The following is a 15,000-nucleotide window of genomic DNA, read 5'->3' as shown; positions in this document are numbered from 1 at the left end:
ATACAAACATGTCAACAGATGACTTGTAAATAATGGATGATCTGTGTGTGTTAGTATTTTAAATGTGAGCATGTGTGTGTATATATATATGTGTGTGTGTGTTTGTCTGTGTCAGTGTGCTTGCGTGGGTGCAGTAGTGCATGTGTGTGAAAACACTGAAACCTGAGAAGATGGAAAGGTCATTGCTAATATGTTTTGGATTATTAGTTTCCTGTGTGTTGTGTGTGTGTGTGTTCAGCACTTTGACTAAGCTGTCTGTGTCCTTGGTTTCATGTAACACACATTTGTCAGCAAGATACAGCTAAGTCAGAAACCACACATACACACACACACTGAGAAACCTACACATAGTCACACATTTATATGAAGGCATCAAGACCTGTATCACATATGTGCGTGTATGTATGCGTGTGTGCACATGCTCGTCTCTGTGTGTGAAAGTACTAAAATCATGGAGGCCTAGAAGTTTCAGATACACCCGAGCCCCTTTTAGTTTTTTTTTTTTTTTCTAAATATTCCAGTAGTTTTGTTGTTGTTGTTTTTAAGGTCCCAAGCTGGCAGAATCGTTAGCACACCAGGTAAAATGCTTAGTGTCATTTGACCCATCTTTACTTTCTGAGTTCAGATTCTACCAAGGTCGACTTTGCCTGTCATTCTTTCAGGATCGATTAGTCCCCCTCCCTCAAATTTCAGGCCTTGTGCCTATTCTAGAAAGAATTGTTATTATTAGGATAGGACAACTAATTATCTAATTGTCCTGGATATGACTTAATGACCCCACTGCTGGTTGCAGTTTTATTTCAAGATTTTCAGGGTGTTGTAGAACGCAGGTCTACCTCTCAGCCCCTATTGTTCCCAAGCCTACTCTGACCCCGGATTAGTAGCACCTTTCAGGGTCCCAGCTATGGAGTAATTAGCATATGAATGAGGTTTGCCATGAATCGTCATCATTTAACGTCCGTTTTCCATGCTACAATAAGTTGGACAGATTGACAGGAATTGACCAGCTGAAAGGTTGTTCAGGATCCCTGTTTTTTTTTTTTTTTTGCCATGGTTTCTACTGCTGGATACCCTTCCTAACACCAACCAGTTTACAGAGTGTATTGGGTGCTTATACTCGGCACCAGCACAGCTGCTTTTTACCTGGCACCAGCAATTACAAGCCCACAAGATTAGGGATGCTCAGTTGGAGGTGGTTGCAAAGGATGAGCCTGTATGCAAGGGCAACCATGCTTTTACTTAGCTTGATGTATTTTTCAAGCACAGCAAACCGTCCCCTATCATCCCCTCTGTGAGTCCCAGCGTCTGTAGATCCTTTCTCACCACTTTGCCAGACCAAATCATGGGTGGTCCCTTGCCAAGGCCTAACATCCAGTAACCATCCAAGCAAGGGTTACATTGAAATCCTGGGTTGCAGTGTGGTGGATGTGAATTACTTTCAGCAGATGAATTTATGATGAATATCACTTGATGTGGAGCAGACAACCAACTGTCAATGGCCAGGGTCAACCAGTTTTAGTTAGCAAACTACTGCTATCATTTTATTAGTTGTGGCTTGGGCAGATGAGACATTCAGCTCTCAAAAGACCAATATCATTTATTGGTCCAAGCAAGTCACTCAACTGGATGAGTTAACCAATTAACTAATTAATTGTTTGATTAATTATTTTGGAAATCCAGTCCTGGAACAGTGAGAGTCTCTGTTACATGGTTTCCTCCTCCTCCTCCTCCTCCTTCTCTGAACCAACATGTGATATACTCCCACTTTTGTCCAAGCCAACCTGATTAATTGCTCCCCCTCCCCCTTCTTTGAGATTACAAAAGAAGGCCTTTATGTGGTTGCTTGATCTAATTGAAACAACAGCTAACTCTCTCTCTCCTTCATTGTTCTTTTTTTTTTTTTTAATTTTTGGTTTGAAAAGGTAAGATTAGATGCATGTCCTGGAACAAAAAATGATTTGATCATGTCTGGAACAATGTTTCTCATAGATCTTTTTTGTTTGGGCCTAAAGCATTGATTTCTCTGAGACATGTAGTTATTCAATCTGCTAGAAGAATCACAACCCTCACTGTTCTAACCCTTTAGCATTCAGATTGCTCTGTGAAATGTAAAGCTTACATTTCCACATTGTTCTCCATTAACAATTACGCATTACCTCGAGGCTACAAGATTTCAATGATCTGATTGCTTATTTTTTAGAATTACATTCAAAGTAATTTTCATTTAAGCATTCCACTCAGAAAGTCCTCAAGGGCACAATTTACTCATCACCATCCCACATGGTGGCTCAACCAGCTAGAAATAGTAGCCAAGTCTTGCTAAAATCTCACCTTACCAATATTTCAGGAAAAGACATGATGTTGAATAATGTGATTTTAGGTTCCCTACACATAGGAGATAAGACTGGATGGTCACGGCCTTGATCATACACAGATATGTTTCAACAATGCTGACCAGGGGCTAAACAAGGACAACAGGATTTTCAAAAGTTCAAGATGAACATCAACTGCATTGGGTTCCATGGAAAGGAAGGGCTCACAAAAGGTCACGGCCACTTTCCGCCCCCACTTTTATTTTATTCTACTGCTTGAAGAAATGTTCTCTTTATCACTTTGACATTTTGCTAGAATTTTCTGCATAATGTCACCATAGAAACCTATTGATGATGATGATAATTTCAAACGGCAACTGAAGAAAATAGAATTAATTTTCTTTTGTAATTCTAGTTAAATGTTGTTAATGACAAAACTAATTTGAATGTTAATAAATTAAAAAAAAAAGAAAAATGGTAAATTAGATTCTGTTGTAATAAGTGGTGGCAGCAGTTATTAACTAATTATCCCCTCTTTTTGTTTTTTCAAGCCCCGTGACCAATACCTATACTTATCTTGTCTTTTGCTCTTCTGAATAATAAAGGGTTTTAATGACAACAATGATGATGATGATGATGATGATGACCCTTTGTTCTATAGGCACAAGGCCTGAAATCTGGTCGAGAGGAAGCTGGTCATTTACAACTTCGTGTATTGACCCCTGAAAAAACAAAATGTAAAGTCAACGTTGGTGAAATTCGAACTCAGAACTCAAAGACAGATGAAATGCCACTAAGCATTTTGTCTGGCATGCTAATGATTCTGCTAGTATGCCACCTTAATAGTATAAGGCCAGGGGTCGCACCAGGCTCCATTGTCTGTTGTGGCATAATTTCTACGGCTGGATGCCCTTCCTATCACCAACCACTCCACAGTGTGTACAAGGTGCTTTTTATGTGGCACCTGCACCAGTATTAGTTCTGCTGTGGTAGTCAGGTCTTCCTGAGTTCAGCAATGTGTGCCAGATATCTCAGCCCTTTTTAAGGCTCAGTGTCTTGAGATCAGCCTTCAATACTTTGTCCCATCCCTTCCTGGGTTTCCACAAATTCCATAATATATATAGATATAGATTACCCCTTCACAAGAATGGTGTTAACAGTGGCTTCAACCTTTAGGCTTGCTTAACCTTCATCGAGCGGTCAGTTGTTGAAGGCTAAGCAGGCAGATACTTCAAAGTCACTGTCAACACTATTCTTGTTAAGAAATGATAAATATGTATTATAAAAAAAACATATTGAGTAATTTTAAAGTAAAATTGTTTTTATTATAACTTGACATGAAAACAAAATTAATATATATATATATATATATATATATATATATATATATATATATATATATATATATATAATGTGTGTGTGTGCATGTTTGTATACATTCATATTACAAATATATATATAACACAGTACACACACACACACACACACACACACACACACACACTCACATAATATGCATCCATAAATACATACAAACCCATTAATACTTAACTTAAATGGCATTTTTTTTTTTCCTGCAGAATAACCTTTCACCTATTTCTTCACTTCCCTCCTCCTCCTCCTCCTCTCACTTTATTCCTCATATTGAGTCTCTATAAAATAGTTGTTTCTTCTAATAGCAATGTTAGTAGTGGTGGTGGTGGTGGTAGAGATGGTGACATTGGTGGTGGTGATGGCAGCAGCAGCAGCAGTGGTGGTGGTGTGTAATTCAGGGAACGAAGGTATAAAAAACCCCAGTAACCAGATGATAATAGTTATAAAATGCTGTTACTGATAAAGCTATAAATATTTACATTGCAATCTTACTCACACTGTAGCAATGTAATCTCCACTGAACACCCTGCCCCAGCCCCCTTTTTTTTTTCTGCTTTTCAGGGACCACAAATTGATTATATACAGTTTGTTAGAGAATGATACAGTTTCATGTTCTCTCTCTCCCCTACCTGCATTCCAGTAACACATCGAACACAATCCATTTGAAATATAATGATGTTCGTGTAAATAATCCTGCATCTTATTTTTATTTATTTTCTTTTTTTTTTTTTTTGTAACAAGGGACATTGAAATTATATACTGAAGTGTTGAAATGTGTGCACGCACACACATAGTTGCACGCACACACAAACACATATTCACACATAAACAAAGATACACACAAACACAAACACCCACACATATGCAGGCAGACTCCACTTACCTATTCCAGCTGCATTGCACCCCCAAAAGTTTTGCTCTAATGAGGAATTCCACAATATGAAATGGTATTCTTCCTTAGACTTCCATTTAACATGAAAATCATTGGGAAATAGCACCCATATTTTGGAATTTTTGTTTTAACTTAGCAAGCCAGCAAAATGAGAACAATAAAATATGTACCAAACATAAACTGTGATCAATTTCATTGCCTAAACTCTTCGAGGGATTGTTCTTCATGGAAGTATATTTCCAAACAGGATCTATCTCTGTAGAATGGCAGCTGCTAGTCTTTTATTGCCCAGTACCCCCCACCAAAAAGGAATGTTCTCATCACCACCACCTCCCCACCCTCCAGAGTCTCTCATTTCAAGATGAAAGTGAATTTATTCAAGATTTGTGCAACAAATTTAGTTAAGCGAATTGTTGAATGATTTGCGAGAAACAAAAACTGTGTGGTAGGGTGGGTTCTGGTGTGGCTGTGTGGTAAGACGGTTGCTATCCAACCACATGGTTCTGAGTTCAACCTGTTGTATGGTACCTTGGGCCAGTGTCTTCTGTTGTAACCCCTGACAAAAGTTGGATGTCGGCCCACCTCAATCGGCCTCTGGTTCTTATGAGACAAATTTCCCATTTAAAAATGAACAAAGTAAATTAAAGCTTTATATCAAAATATCAATTTATGTTTCAAGCATCAGATTAATCACGGTAAAGTTTATTTTATCAAATTCTTTTCTTATTTTCAAAATTCATTGAAACAAAGTCAGTCTATTTCAACACAAATCTCGCAGCAGAAAAGGGCTGAGAATTGAATAAAATGTCATTTCTAGAAAGTGAAAGGAATTTAAAATAGTTGTATTTTCTTCCAGTTTAAATAATTTAATTATAAATTGTTAACATATGGCATGTACAATTTATGAAAACTCTTTAACATCTGTTGAAAAAAATGGTTTTTATTTTAAAAAAATAATGCTATTTTGATTTTCACAAATTCTTGCTTTTTCAGCATTTCTCATAATTATTTGAAAGAAATATCATCCTTCAAGCCTTCTTTGACTGACTTTTAGAACATTCTTCTGAAATATCATTGTCATCAATCCTTGGACATTACAGTCCCAGGTCTGTGGACTTATGGGGCTGGTAACATCATTTTCATAGTGTGTAAACAATTGAGACCACAACATTCCCCCTGGATGGTATGCCAGTCCATTGCAGGATTACGCATATACAAGCGTTTGGAAAATGAAGTGTTTTGCTCAAGAATACAATGCACCACCTGGTTCAGGAATTGAAACTGTGATCTTGTAATCACCAGTACAACACTCTAACCACTTGGCCATCTGCAGTCATTCTTCTTTAGTATGGACAACAATCAAATGTTTATCTAACTATTTATCTGCCTATTATTCATATATTTGTGTTGTTGTTTCAGATACTATGAATGGAAGAAGAGTGGCCAAACAAAACAGCCCTACTTCATCACACAACAAATACATGATGTGAAACCCAATATAAAAACGGAAGTGGAGGATGTGAAAAAGGAAGATGTCTCCATGATTAAAACTGAAGTTAAGACTGAAATTAAAACTGAAGATGATGCAAAGAAAGAAACGAAAGAAAGTGTTTCTGGTAAAGAAATAAGTTGACATATTTTGACAGAATTTATTTCATAGATCATCATTATCCACCACCACTGCCACTATCCTCATCATCATCATCAACACCACCACCACCACCACCATCATCATCATCTTTTACTGCCCATTGTCCATGCTGCTTATGAGTTGGATGGTTTGACAGGCTCGACTGGGTCTCAGGGCTACATCAAGCTGCACCTAAGTGTCTGCTTTGGTACGGTTTCTATGGCTGAATGCCTCTTCTAATGCCAATCGTGAACCAGGCGCTTGTCTTTGTGCCATCAACACTGGTGAGGGTTGCCCTGCAACGTGTGGGACTAAGAACCCCTACAGGACGAGGGGGGGGAGGAGCACACAGTAGAGAGAAAGAAAGAGAGCGAGAGGCAGGTTTATGTTATGGGGTGACTTGTTAAAGTATGAGAAAAGGAGCCAGGACAGAACAGGTTTCTTGTTGTAGAGGGAGCTGCATGGCTATTGACATTCTAGAAGAGAGGGCAGGAGTGACCAGCCAAGAGCTGATAATAGAGGGGGGGGGGGACGAGGGATCAAGATATGGAGGTGATCAGAAGTTTATAGGAGTGTGTGGGTAGAGTTTGCGTTTGATTAGTGATGGGGGAACGGGTGAGGGGTTGAGTATTATGAATGAAGAACTAGTGTTGGGGGTGGGGGTGATAAGTGTCTGTAAAGGGAAGGTGGGGAAGAGCAGGTGATGAATGTAGAGACTGAGTGTTGGATGTAGTGATTGGTGGGTTAAGAGGTGGAGGTGGTCAGTGATTTGGAAATGGGGGAGAGCAGGGGATGACTGGCAGTGGAGAAAGCAGTGAGGTGCAACAGAATAGTTATACAGCAGACATGTGCAGATGGCGCTACTGTATAGCACCAATTAATTTAGTCATTAATTAACTTTGTAGTCTGTTATTTCTAAAATATATGCTTAATATATATGTCTTTAATAAAATACATATTTGAGAAAATATATTTTGTTAAAACAACACATTTAATGCATCTGGCATATTAAAAAGCCTTCACCTATCAAAGTCTTTTATATCAGATCAAGGTTGTTGTTTTTCTATTTGCTCAATCACTTAGTATTAATGATGATAACGTTGATGATGATGATGAACAATCTCCCACATTTTTACTTAGTCACTCTATCACAAACCTGGCTGTATCATTAAGAAGACAGGCAGGCATGGCTGTGTAGTTAAGGATGTGCAAGTATGACTATCTCATTAAGAAGGTGCAGGCATGGCTGTGTGGTTAAGAAGTTTATTTCCCAACCATGTGGTTTCAGGTTCGATCCCAGTGCAAACTTCTTAACTTCTTATTCCTAATTATACTTTCTGTTCTTCTCTGAAATTAAAACAAAAACAAACCCTGTAAATGTTCTGTTTCATAGCAATATAAGCATGTCTTGTTGTTTGCAGCTTGACAGGAACGGCATTCCTGTATAATTGATGTGAAATGCATGGATCTGTACTATTGTCAGATTTGACCTGTATTTAATATTAGTCTATCGAAGGTTGTTAGCAAATTGGCAGACACTGCAGAAGGCCAGCACTAAACACCTTGTTGTGTTTATCTCTCTCTCTCTCTCTCTCCCTCTCTCTCTCTCTCTCTCTCTCTCTCTCTGGTTTAGGCTCATCTTGCTCCAGGGTTAATTAACTTTGTCTTTCATCCTGCTGAAGGTTGATAGAATGAGAACCAGTAATGTGTTGATTGATTTAAATAAATGCCAACTTTGAGAGAGAGAGAGAGTATATGTGTGTGTGTGTGTGTGTGTGTGTGTACACACACAACTGTCTGACAGCTGGTCACCTGAAACCCTGACTAACAGTTTGTGAAGTTTTTCTTCTGGCTTGCCGCTCCTCGGTCAAACTGTCCAACCCATGCCAGCATGGAAGGCGGACGTTAAACAATGATGGTGATGATGATATGTATATAGGTGCAGGCATGGCTGTGTGGTAAGAAGTTACTTTCCAACCGCATGGTTTCAGGTTCAGTCCTGTCACACCTTGGCCAAATGCCTTCTATTATAGTCCTAAACTAAGCTGGTCAAAGTTTTGTGAGTGTATTTTGTAGATGGAAGCTGAAAGAAGCCTTTCGTGCACGTGTGTGTGTTACTGTGTTCTTGTCTTAACTTCCTGTAACAGTTGTAAACGAGTGTCACCATCTTGCAAAGTGTTCTTCATTTCCGGTCTTTCATGAAGTTTGGCCTTGGGGGAAATACTACGTTACTTGGAAACAGATGAGGATTGGCAACAGGAAGAGCACCCTGTCGTAGAAACCATGCTAAAGCAGACACTCTTCTGGCTCAACAGTTCTTGTCAAACTGGCCAAAGCATGGCAGCATTGGAAGAAGGATGTTAAATGATGATGATGATGATGATGATGATGATATAGCCATTGGAATCGTGACAAAAACCAGAACTAAATAATTCAGTGTGATTGTGTCAGACAATCAGTTGCTGGTTGTGTCATGTTATTAACAGTGTGTCTGTACCAATCAGTTTGATGATCCTCGAATAATGAATAATTAGACTAACAGCAATTGATTGAAATGAATATTGTATGATGTCTTTTAGCAGAGGGAATACAACAAGAACAGCAGCAGAGTCTGGTCACATAACTTTGATTCTCTTACATCTGTTGTTGATGTTTAATTTCTTATTTTATGTCCAGTGTTATATAAACAGCCTGAGGATATGAAGTAGTAACTCTTGTCTAGTGACCAGTCCGAAGGTCATTGAATTACCAGAAAAGTGAAACGGTCAAGTTGGCTGAAATACCTTTGATCTGAGGTTTACTGTCGCCGGGACTAAACAGCAACTCAATCTTCTGTAGGAACCAGTGAGAGAATTTCTGTACAGTTGTTATGCTTGCTAGAAATAGCAGCCAATATGCCCTTAATTCATCTTTTACTTGTTTTAGTTATTGGATTGTGGCTATGTTGGGACATTGCTTTGAAGGGTTTTAGTGAAATAAATCAACCCCTGAACTTTTTAAGTATGGTGCTTATTCTATCAATCTCTTTTTGCCATACTGCTAAGTTATGTGTGTGTGTGTACCGTTGTCTTAACATCACATGATGGTTATATATATATGCATCATTGTCATACAAGTGAGCTTTTCCAATATTCTGTGAGAAAAACCTGTCTGACCATGGGAAAATATTACCTTGACTGGACGGTTGGCAACAGGAAGGACAGCCAGCCATAGAAAATCTGTCTCAACAAATTGCATCCACCTCATGCAAGCATGGGAAATCGACGTCAAATGATGACGATGATGATGATGATGGTGTTGTAATTGATGCATTTAGATTTATGCAACATTGTCTTAGCCATGTTTCTTGAATTGGCACAAGGCCATGGAATCATATTAACATGGCTAATGTTATAAATCTGGATAAATTCCACTGCAGGAGATGCTTTACCATTCATTACTGACATAAACAAATAAGCAAAGTGGTTTGTGTGTGTGTGTGTGTGTGTACATATATGTATGTATCTTGTATTTGTATATGTGCATATATATTTTTATATGTGTGTATGCCTGTGTGTTTATGTTTATATATATATATATATATATATATATATATATATATACTATGCAGTGTAGACTAACGAAATAATACAAACAATTCAAGTCAAATACATTTAAAATAAACATTTACTTCACTGATATAATGTATGTTTATTTTGATGTATATACCACGAATTGTATTATTATTTTTAGCCAGTCGACATAACAGCATGTTCAATTATCTCTCTCACTTTAAACTTTTGTTTATTGAACCCCTTAATAGATTCTTGTTGCATTTTGAGAAATAATATATCGTCATCATCATCATCATCATTGTTTAATGTCTGCATTCTATGCTGTCAAGAGTTGAATGGGCCATTCCTGTTCCAGACAGACAAGGTGATTCCATCATGCTTATGAATTTCACTTTAGGTTTGGTGGTTGGTTTCTATGGCTGGATGCCCTTTTTAACACTAACCGTTTTACAGTGTGTCGGGTACAATTTGTTTTTCATGGAACTAGCACTTGAATAGCTCTTATGTCTATAACAAAAATAAAGACAACCATATAGAGAGATATAAATATAATATCATATATATATATATATATATATATATATATATATATATATATATCCTCTCTGAGTGGTTGGCGTTAGGAAGGGCATCCAGCTGTAGAAACTCTGCCAAATTTAGATTGGAGCCTGGTGTTGCCATCCGGTTTCACCAGTCCTCAGTCAAGTCGTCCAACCCATGCTAGCATGGAAAGCGGACGTTAAACGATGATGATGATGATGATGATGATCCTCTTTGTCTTAGCTCTCCTGTGTGATCTTTCTGTCTGGCATTCGCCATGATAGATCGCTGACCACTACATTTATATCTTTTTCTCTCCTTGTTTTTTTCTGTTGAAGAGCATAGGCTCAAAACGTTAAAAACTTTCTCTATTCCCAAGTGTTATACTAATACATCCATTTGTTGTTTACACCACCTGTTTCGTCTGTTGTTTTTTTTGTAAATTCCCCCCCCCCCCCACACACACACACAACAGGCTTGTATGTGGACGTTAATATGACAAGAATAAAGTTTCTGAAAGGGATACAAATAAAGAAACTCAAAGGGTTGCTTTGTTCCAATGGTAGAACATCTGTCATGGTTACAGAAGACATGGGTTCAAGTCTTACCAGTAGCCTTTGACTTTTTTGCACCCAAAAGGGTTTTTTTTGACACAATATTTATATGGTATTGTTTATGGCTAAATGTGTTTCATGTCCCATTCTTTCCAAAGCAGAGTTATTTTGTATTTTTCCAAAGTTTCTAGATTCTTATGTTGTCAGCAACATGTGTGTGTATGTAATACACACACATGCTTGCACCTACATTTAAATTTTGTTTTCTGTTTTTTCAGGTGAAAAACCCAGCAAGCCCCTCATGAAGATGGCTGGAGTCTTTGATATCTGTAGATCAAAAGATGTATGTTTGTATTCTTCTTAAAATTTATTTCACCACCAATCACTAAAATATTAATCTCGTTCTTGTGTCACTCATTGAGCTTTGGGTCACAAGCACATTCTTTTTCTTTTTTTCCTTCTTGATTTGCAGGACTCAAAAGGCCAGTCAGCTAGTTTCCATGGTGAATAAGTGATTGAGACCACCACATTCTAATCACATGTCCACAGCACAAGTGTGTATGTTGGTATCTACTTTTCTTGATATCATGGGATAGTTATAGATGACCATCATGGTCATACAAGCAGAGTCCATCATTTCTAATCTTCCATGGAAACATTTCTGGCCATGGGGAAATATTAGCTTAATTAGCAACACAAGGGGCATCTGGCCATAGAAAATCTTCCTGGAAGAATTCTGTTTGACCCATGCAAGCACAGAAAAGGGAACATTATGATTATTATATATCATAGATCTACTTGACTGGGCATTGTGTGTGGGGGGGGGGAGTAAAACAGCAACTACTTGTATATCTGCTTTGTTTTGTTTTTTTATCTTTTATTAGTTTGTTTGTTCTACTTATTTGCTTCCGTTTATTTTGCAGGACAAAGACCAGGATCTCTATAGCTACACTGTAGTTACGGTGCCTGCATCTGCTGCCACAGCAGACATCCACCACAGAATGCCGGTAAATATTTGCTGTTTCATTTATTATTATTATTTATTATTTTTAAGAAGACCAGCAAGCTGGCAGAACTGTTGGCACACCAGGCAAAATTTTTAGTGGTGTTTCTTTCCATCTTTACATTTTATAGAAGACACTTTCTTGAAGATGGACCAAAACCATGTGGTTCCAAAGTGTGCTTCTTAACCACACAACCGTCCCTGGGCCTATATATTATTGTTAACGTTTTTTTAAATTTTTTTTTTTAGTCAAGAGGGGAAAGTAATGACCTTAGGGTCTCCTGGGACTTGTGAAAGGGAGAAGAAGGTATCCTGAAACCAGAGAATTAACTTGAATGCTTGCAACCGTGTAGACTCCGAGAGTTGTCTCCCTTTACTGATATTATTAACATAGCGTTAAGTTATTGTCCTTTTCTTGTTCTGTTTCCTTCAGCGTACACTGTATTTGATGGCGTAGATGATGACGCCCTTTTTTCCACCCCACAAAAAATGTCTCGAAAAAGCCACTCTGGATCCTCTGAGGAGTTGGACCTACCATAAGTTTTATTTAGTACATCAATACACTGCTGAAATTGGAGGATATCTAATATTCCTGTGGGGTTTTTTTTTATGCCATCAAATACATTTCTTCCCAACTATGTTGTCTTGGGTTCTGTTCTGTGACAGATTTTCATTGCATTTTATCATGGGGGAAAGCATTCTCACTTAAGTCTCTTATTCTCTATCAAATGTGATGCTTTATTTCCATTATTTGGAATTAATTATACATTATCTCATAGTTTTGAGATTTCAGTGATGTGATTGTTTATTTTTAGAATGACATTGTATGGTATGTGTGAGAGGCTGGATGTGGCCAGTTTGAACATAAAACAGGTTGAATATTTGGGCCAGATACCACCATTTTCACTGCTAATGTGTTAAAACATTGGAAAGTCTTTGCATGTTCAAATACTCCTCAAACATTTGAACTGATTTTAAGTCTGCACAATTTCCATAGATATTTTTCTTTCACAACACACACAGAGCATAGAACCAAGAATACTTCTGTGTGAATATTACTGGAGCACTTTTCTATAATTTGAGGTCTAAGAGAAATTTTTTTTTATCACTGGTGGCAGAGGTGATGATGAAATATAAACACTGCTGACATTTTAAGAATTTTAAAACTTTTGAGAGAATGTGAAATAATGGATCTGAAAGCACAATTTCAACCCAACATTTACATGTTATTATTTATAGCTTTATGTGCTTCGAGATCCACTGTTCCAAAAATAACTTATCTATTTATTTATATCACACTCTTATAGGCTATTCTCAGTACAGAGGAAGATGTTGAACAATGGCTGGATTTTGGAGCCGTTCCAATTAAGGACGTAAGTTCTCTGACCATATTCTTCTTTGCTCTTAATTTCAGTCTTTTAATTGCACCACTTTGTTGTTTCTTGGAAAATTTTATCAATTAAAATTCTTTATTTTTGAAATTTAAATTTTGATCTTTCTACCTCAGAGTTAAATAGTCCTTGGGGCCTGGGGAGCAGAGTAAATGGTAACCAATAATTCACTTAAGAAATTATGCATCAGTGTAAATAATAATAATAAACATGATTTTTTTTTTTTTTTTCTATAATATGTGAAATTCAAGACTTTGTGTTCACTCTTGCTGGAAATATAAAATTCAGAATGGTCTTCTGGCTCAGCTGAAGATTGCAGTGGCATGAAACTAGAGTTGCAAGACAAACTCACATATTTACTTACAATAAAATAAATGTGTGTGTGTGTGTGTATGTGTGTGCACAGGCATGGCTGTGTGGCAAGGACCCATGTAGTTCTGAGTTCAGTCCCACAGCGTAACAACTGTCTTCTACTATAACCCAGGCCAAACAAAAATTTGTGAGTGGGTAGATATATATATATATATATATATATATATATATATATATATATATATATATATATATACACACACTCTTTTAGACTCTCATCAGTACACAGACCAAATTTTTACAGAATTATCCACTTGGTTGAATGAAAAAAAAACATGCAGAAATACTTCACTTATAAGGTTATTTAAATAATTATTATTTTTTTTGTAATGTTTGAAATTCAAAACCTTTTCCTTGTGTATGCACTTGGTGGAAATTTGAAATTTTGGTTCATTTCATCCAATTTATAAAGAGTTGAATTTCTTTAGAATCCTTCAGTTTTTTTTGCACCAAAACATGCTGAATATCTTTTATGAGATTCTGGATTTGTTGGAACAAATAATTTTCAAAATTTGTAATGAGATATTTTTTTCCCCTCCACTGAACAAACCTGTTGGCAATTTTGCATCATTCCATCCAATTTAATGTCAAAATTTCTGGAGAATTATTTTCTTGGCTGCATCAAAACTTGCAGAAATAGCTTCAAAGATTCTGCACATGATAGCAAAGTTCATACTATTAAATGTATGGAAATACTTACCACTTAAACTGATGTAACAAACTTGCTTCCCAACCATGCATCACCTTGGGCAAGCATCTTCGAATATAACACTTGTGGACATGCTTACAAAATCAAAAAACAACACCCATGACTTTCGGAAACCTTTTTCATTCTCAGAATTGCTGAAGCATGGAACAAACTACTTGCATCAGTAGCTGTAAAGAGACTACAGCCTTCAATACTTGCTGAAATTCACCAGCGATACACCTGATGCCCTCCTCCCCATTTTTTTTTTTTAAATGACTCATTCACTGTTCACTTCCTGTGCATTATGCTGTGTACTGTTCATGCACTTTTGCCTGCTTTTTTTTGATGAATTGTTTTGGACCTGAGCACCGTATGCAATAAGTTCATTATTATATGTAAGTACATGATAATATTGTTTTTATTTGTAACAGGCTGTGAAGTTAATCAAGCCACAGGAGTGCATTGATCTCTACCCCGTGTCTACTGTCGTCAATAACTCCCGCAACAACAGCCCTGAATGTGTTAAGCCACTGGACATGAAGTGAGTACTAACAACTTTCTTTTTTCAGTATCTGAAATGGTTAAGGCAACGAGCTGGCAGAAACATTCACACACCAGGCAAAATACTGAGCGGTATTTCGTCTGTCTTTACATTCTGAGGTCAACTTTGCCTTTCATCCTTTCAGAGTT

General features: G+C 37.2%; 1 protein-coding gene across 6 annotated transcripts in view; it reads left to right on the top strand.

Annotated features, from left to right (window-relative positions):
* LOC106867288 (abasic site processing protein HMCES) overlaps positions 1-15,000 on the top strand; it is a 64,712-nt gene that overhangs the window by 48,448 nt on the left and 1,264 nt on the right. For all 6 annotated transcript variants that reach the window (XM_089339205.1, XM_089339208.1, XM_089339206.1 and 3 more), the window contains 5 exons: positions 5,998-6,194; positions 11,135-11,199; positions 11,780-11,863; positions 13,167-13,232; positions 14,742-14,851. In XM_089339205.1, the coding sequence (XP_089195331.1) occupies positions 5,998-6,194; positions 11,135-11,199; positions 11,780-11,863; positions 13,167-13,232; positions 14,742-14,851 (522 nt within the window). The remainder of the gene's footprint in view (positions 1-5,997; positions 6,195-11,134; positions 11,200-11,779; positions 11,864-13,166; positions 13,233-14,741; positions 14,852-15,000) is intronic.

This window comes from Octopus bimaculoides, chromosome 21, assembly GCF_046866305.1.
Source record: "Octopus bimaculoides isolate indiv1 chromosome 21, ASM4686630v1, whole genome shotgun sequence".
In the NCBI taxonomy this organism is placed as follows: domain Eukaryota; kingdom Metazoa; phylum Mollusca; class Cephalopoda; order Octopoda; family Octopodidae; genus Octopus; species Octopus bimaculoides.
The sequence above is the reverse complement of the archived record's forward strand: the minus strand, read 5'-3'. Positions and strand labels throughout refer to the sequence as shown.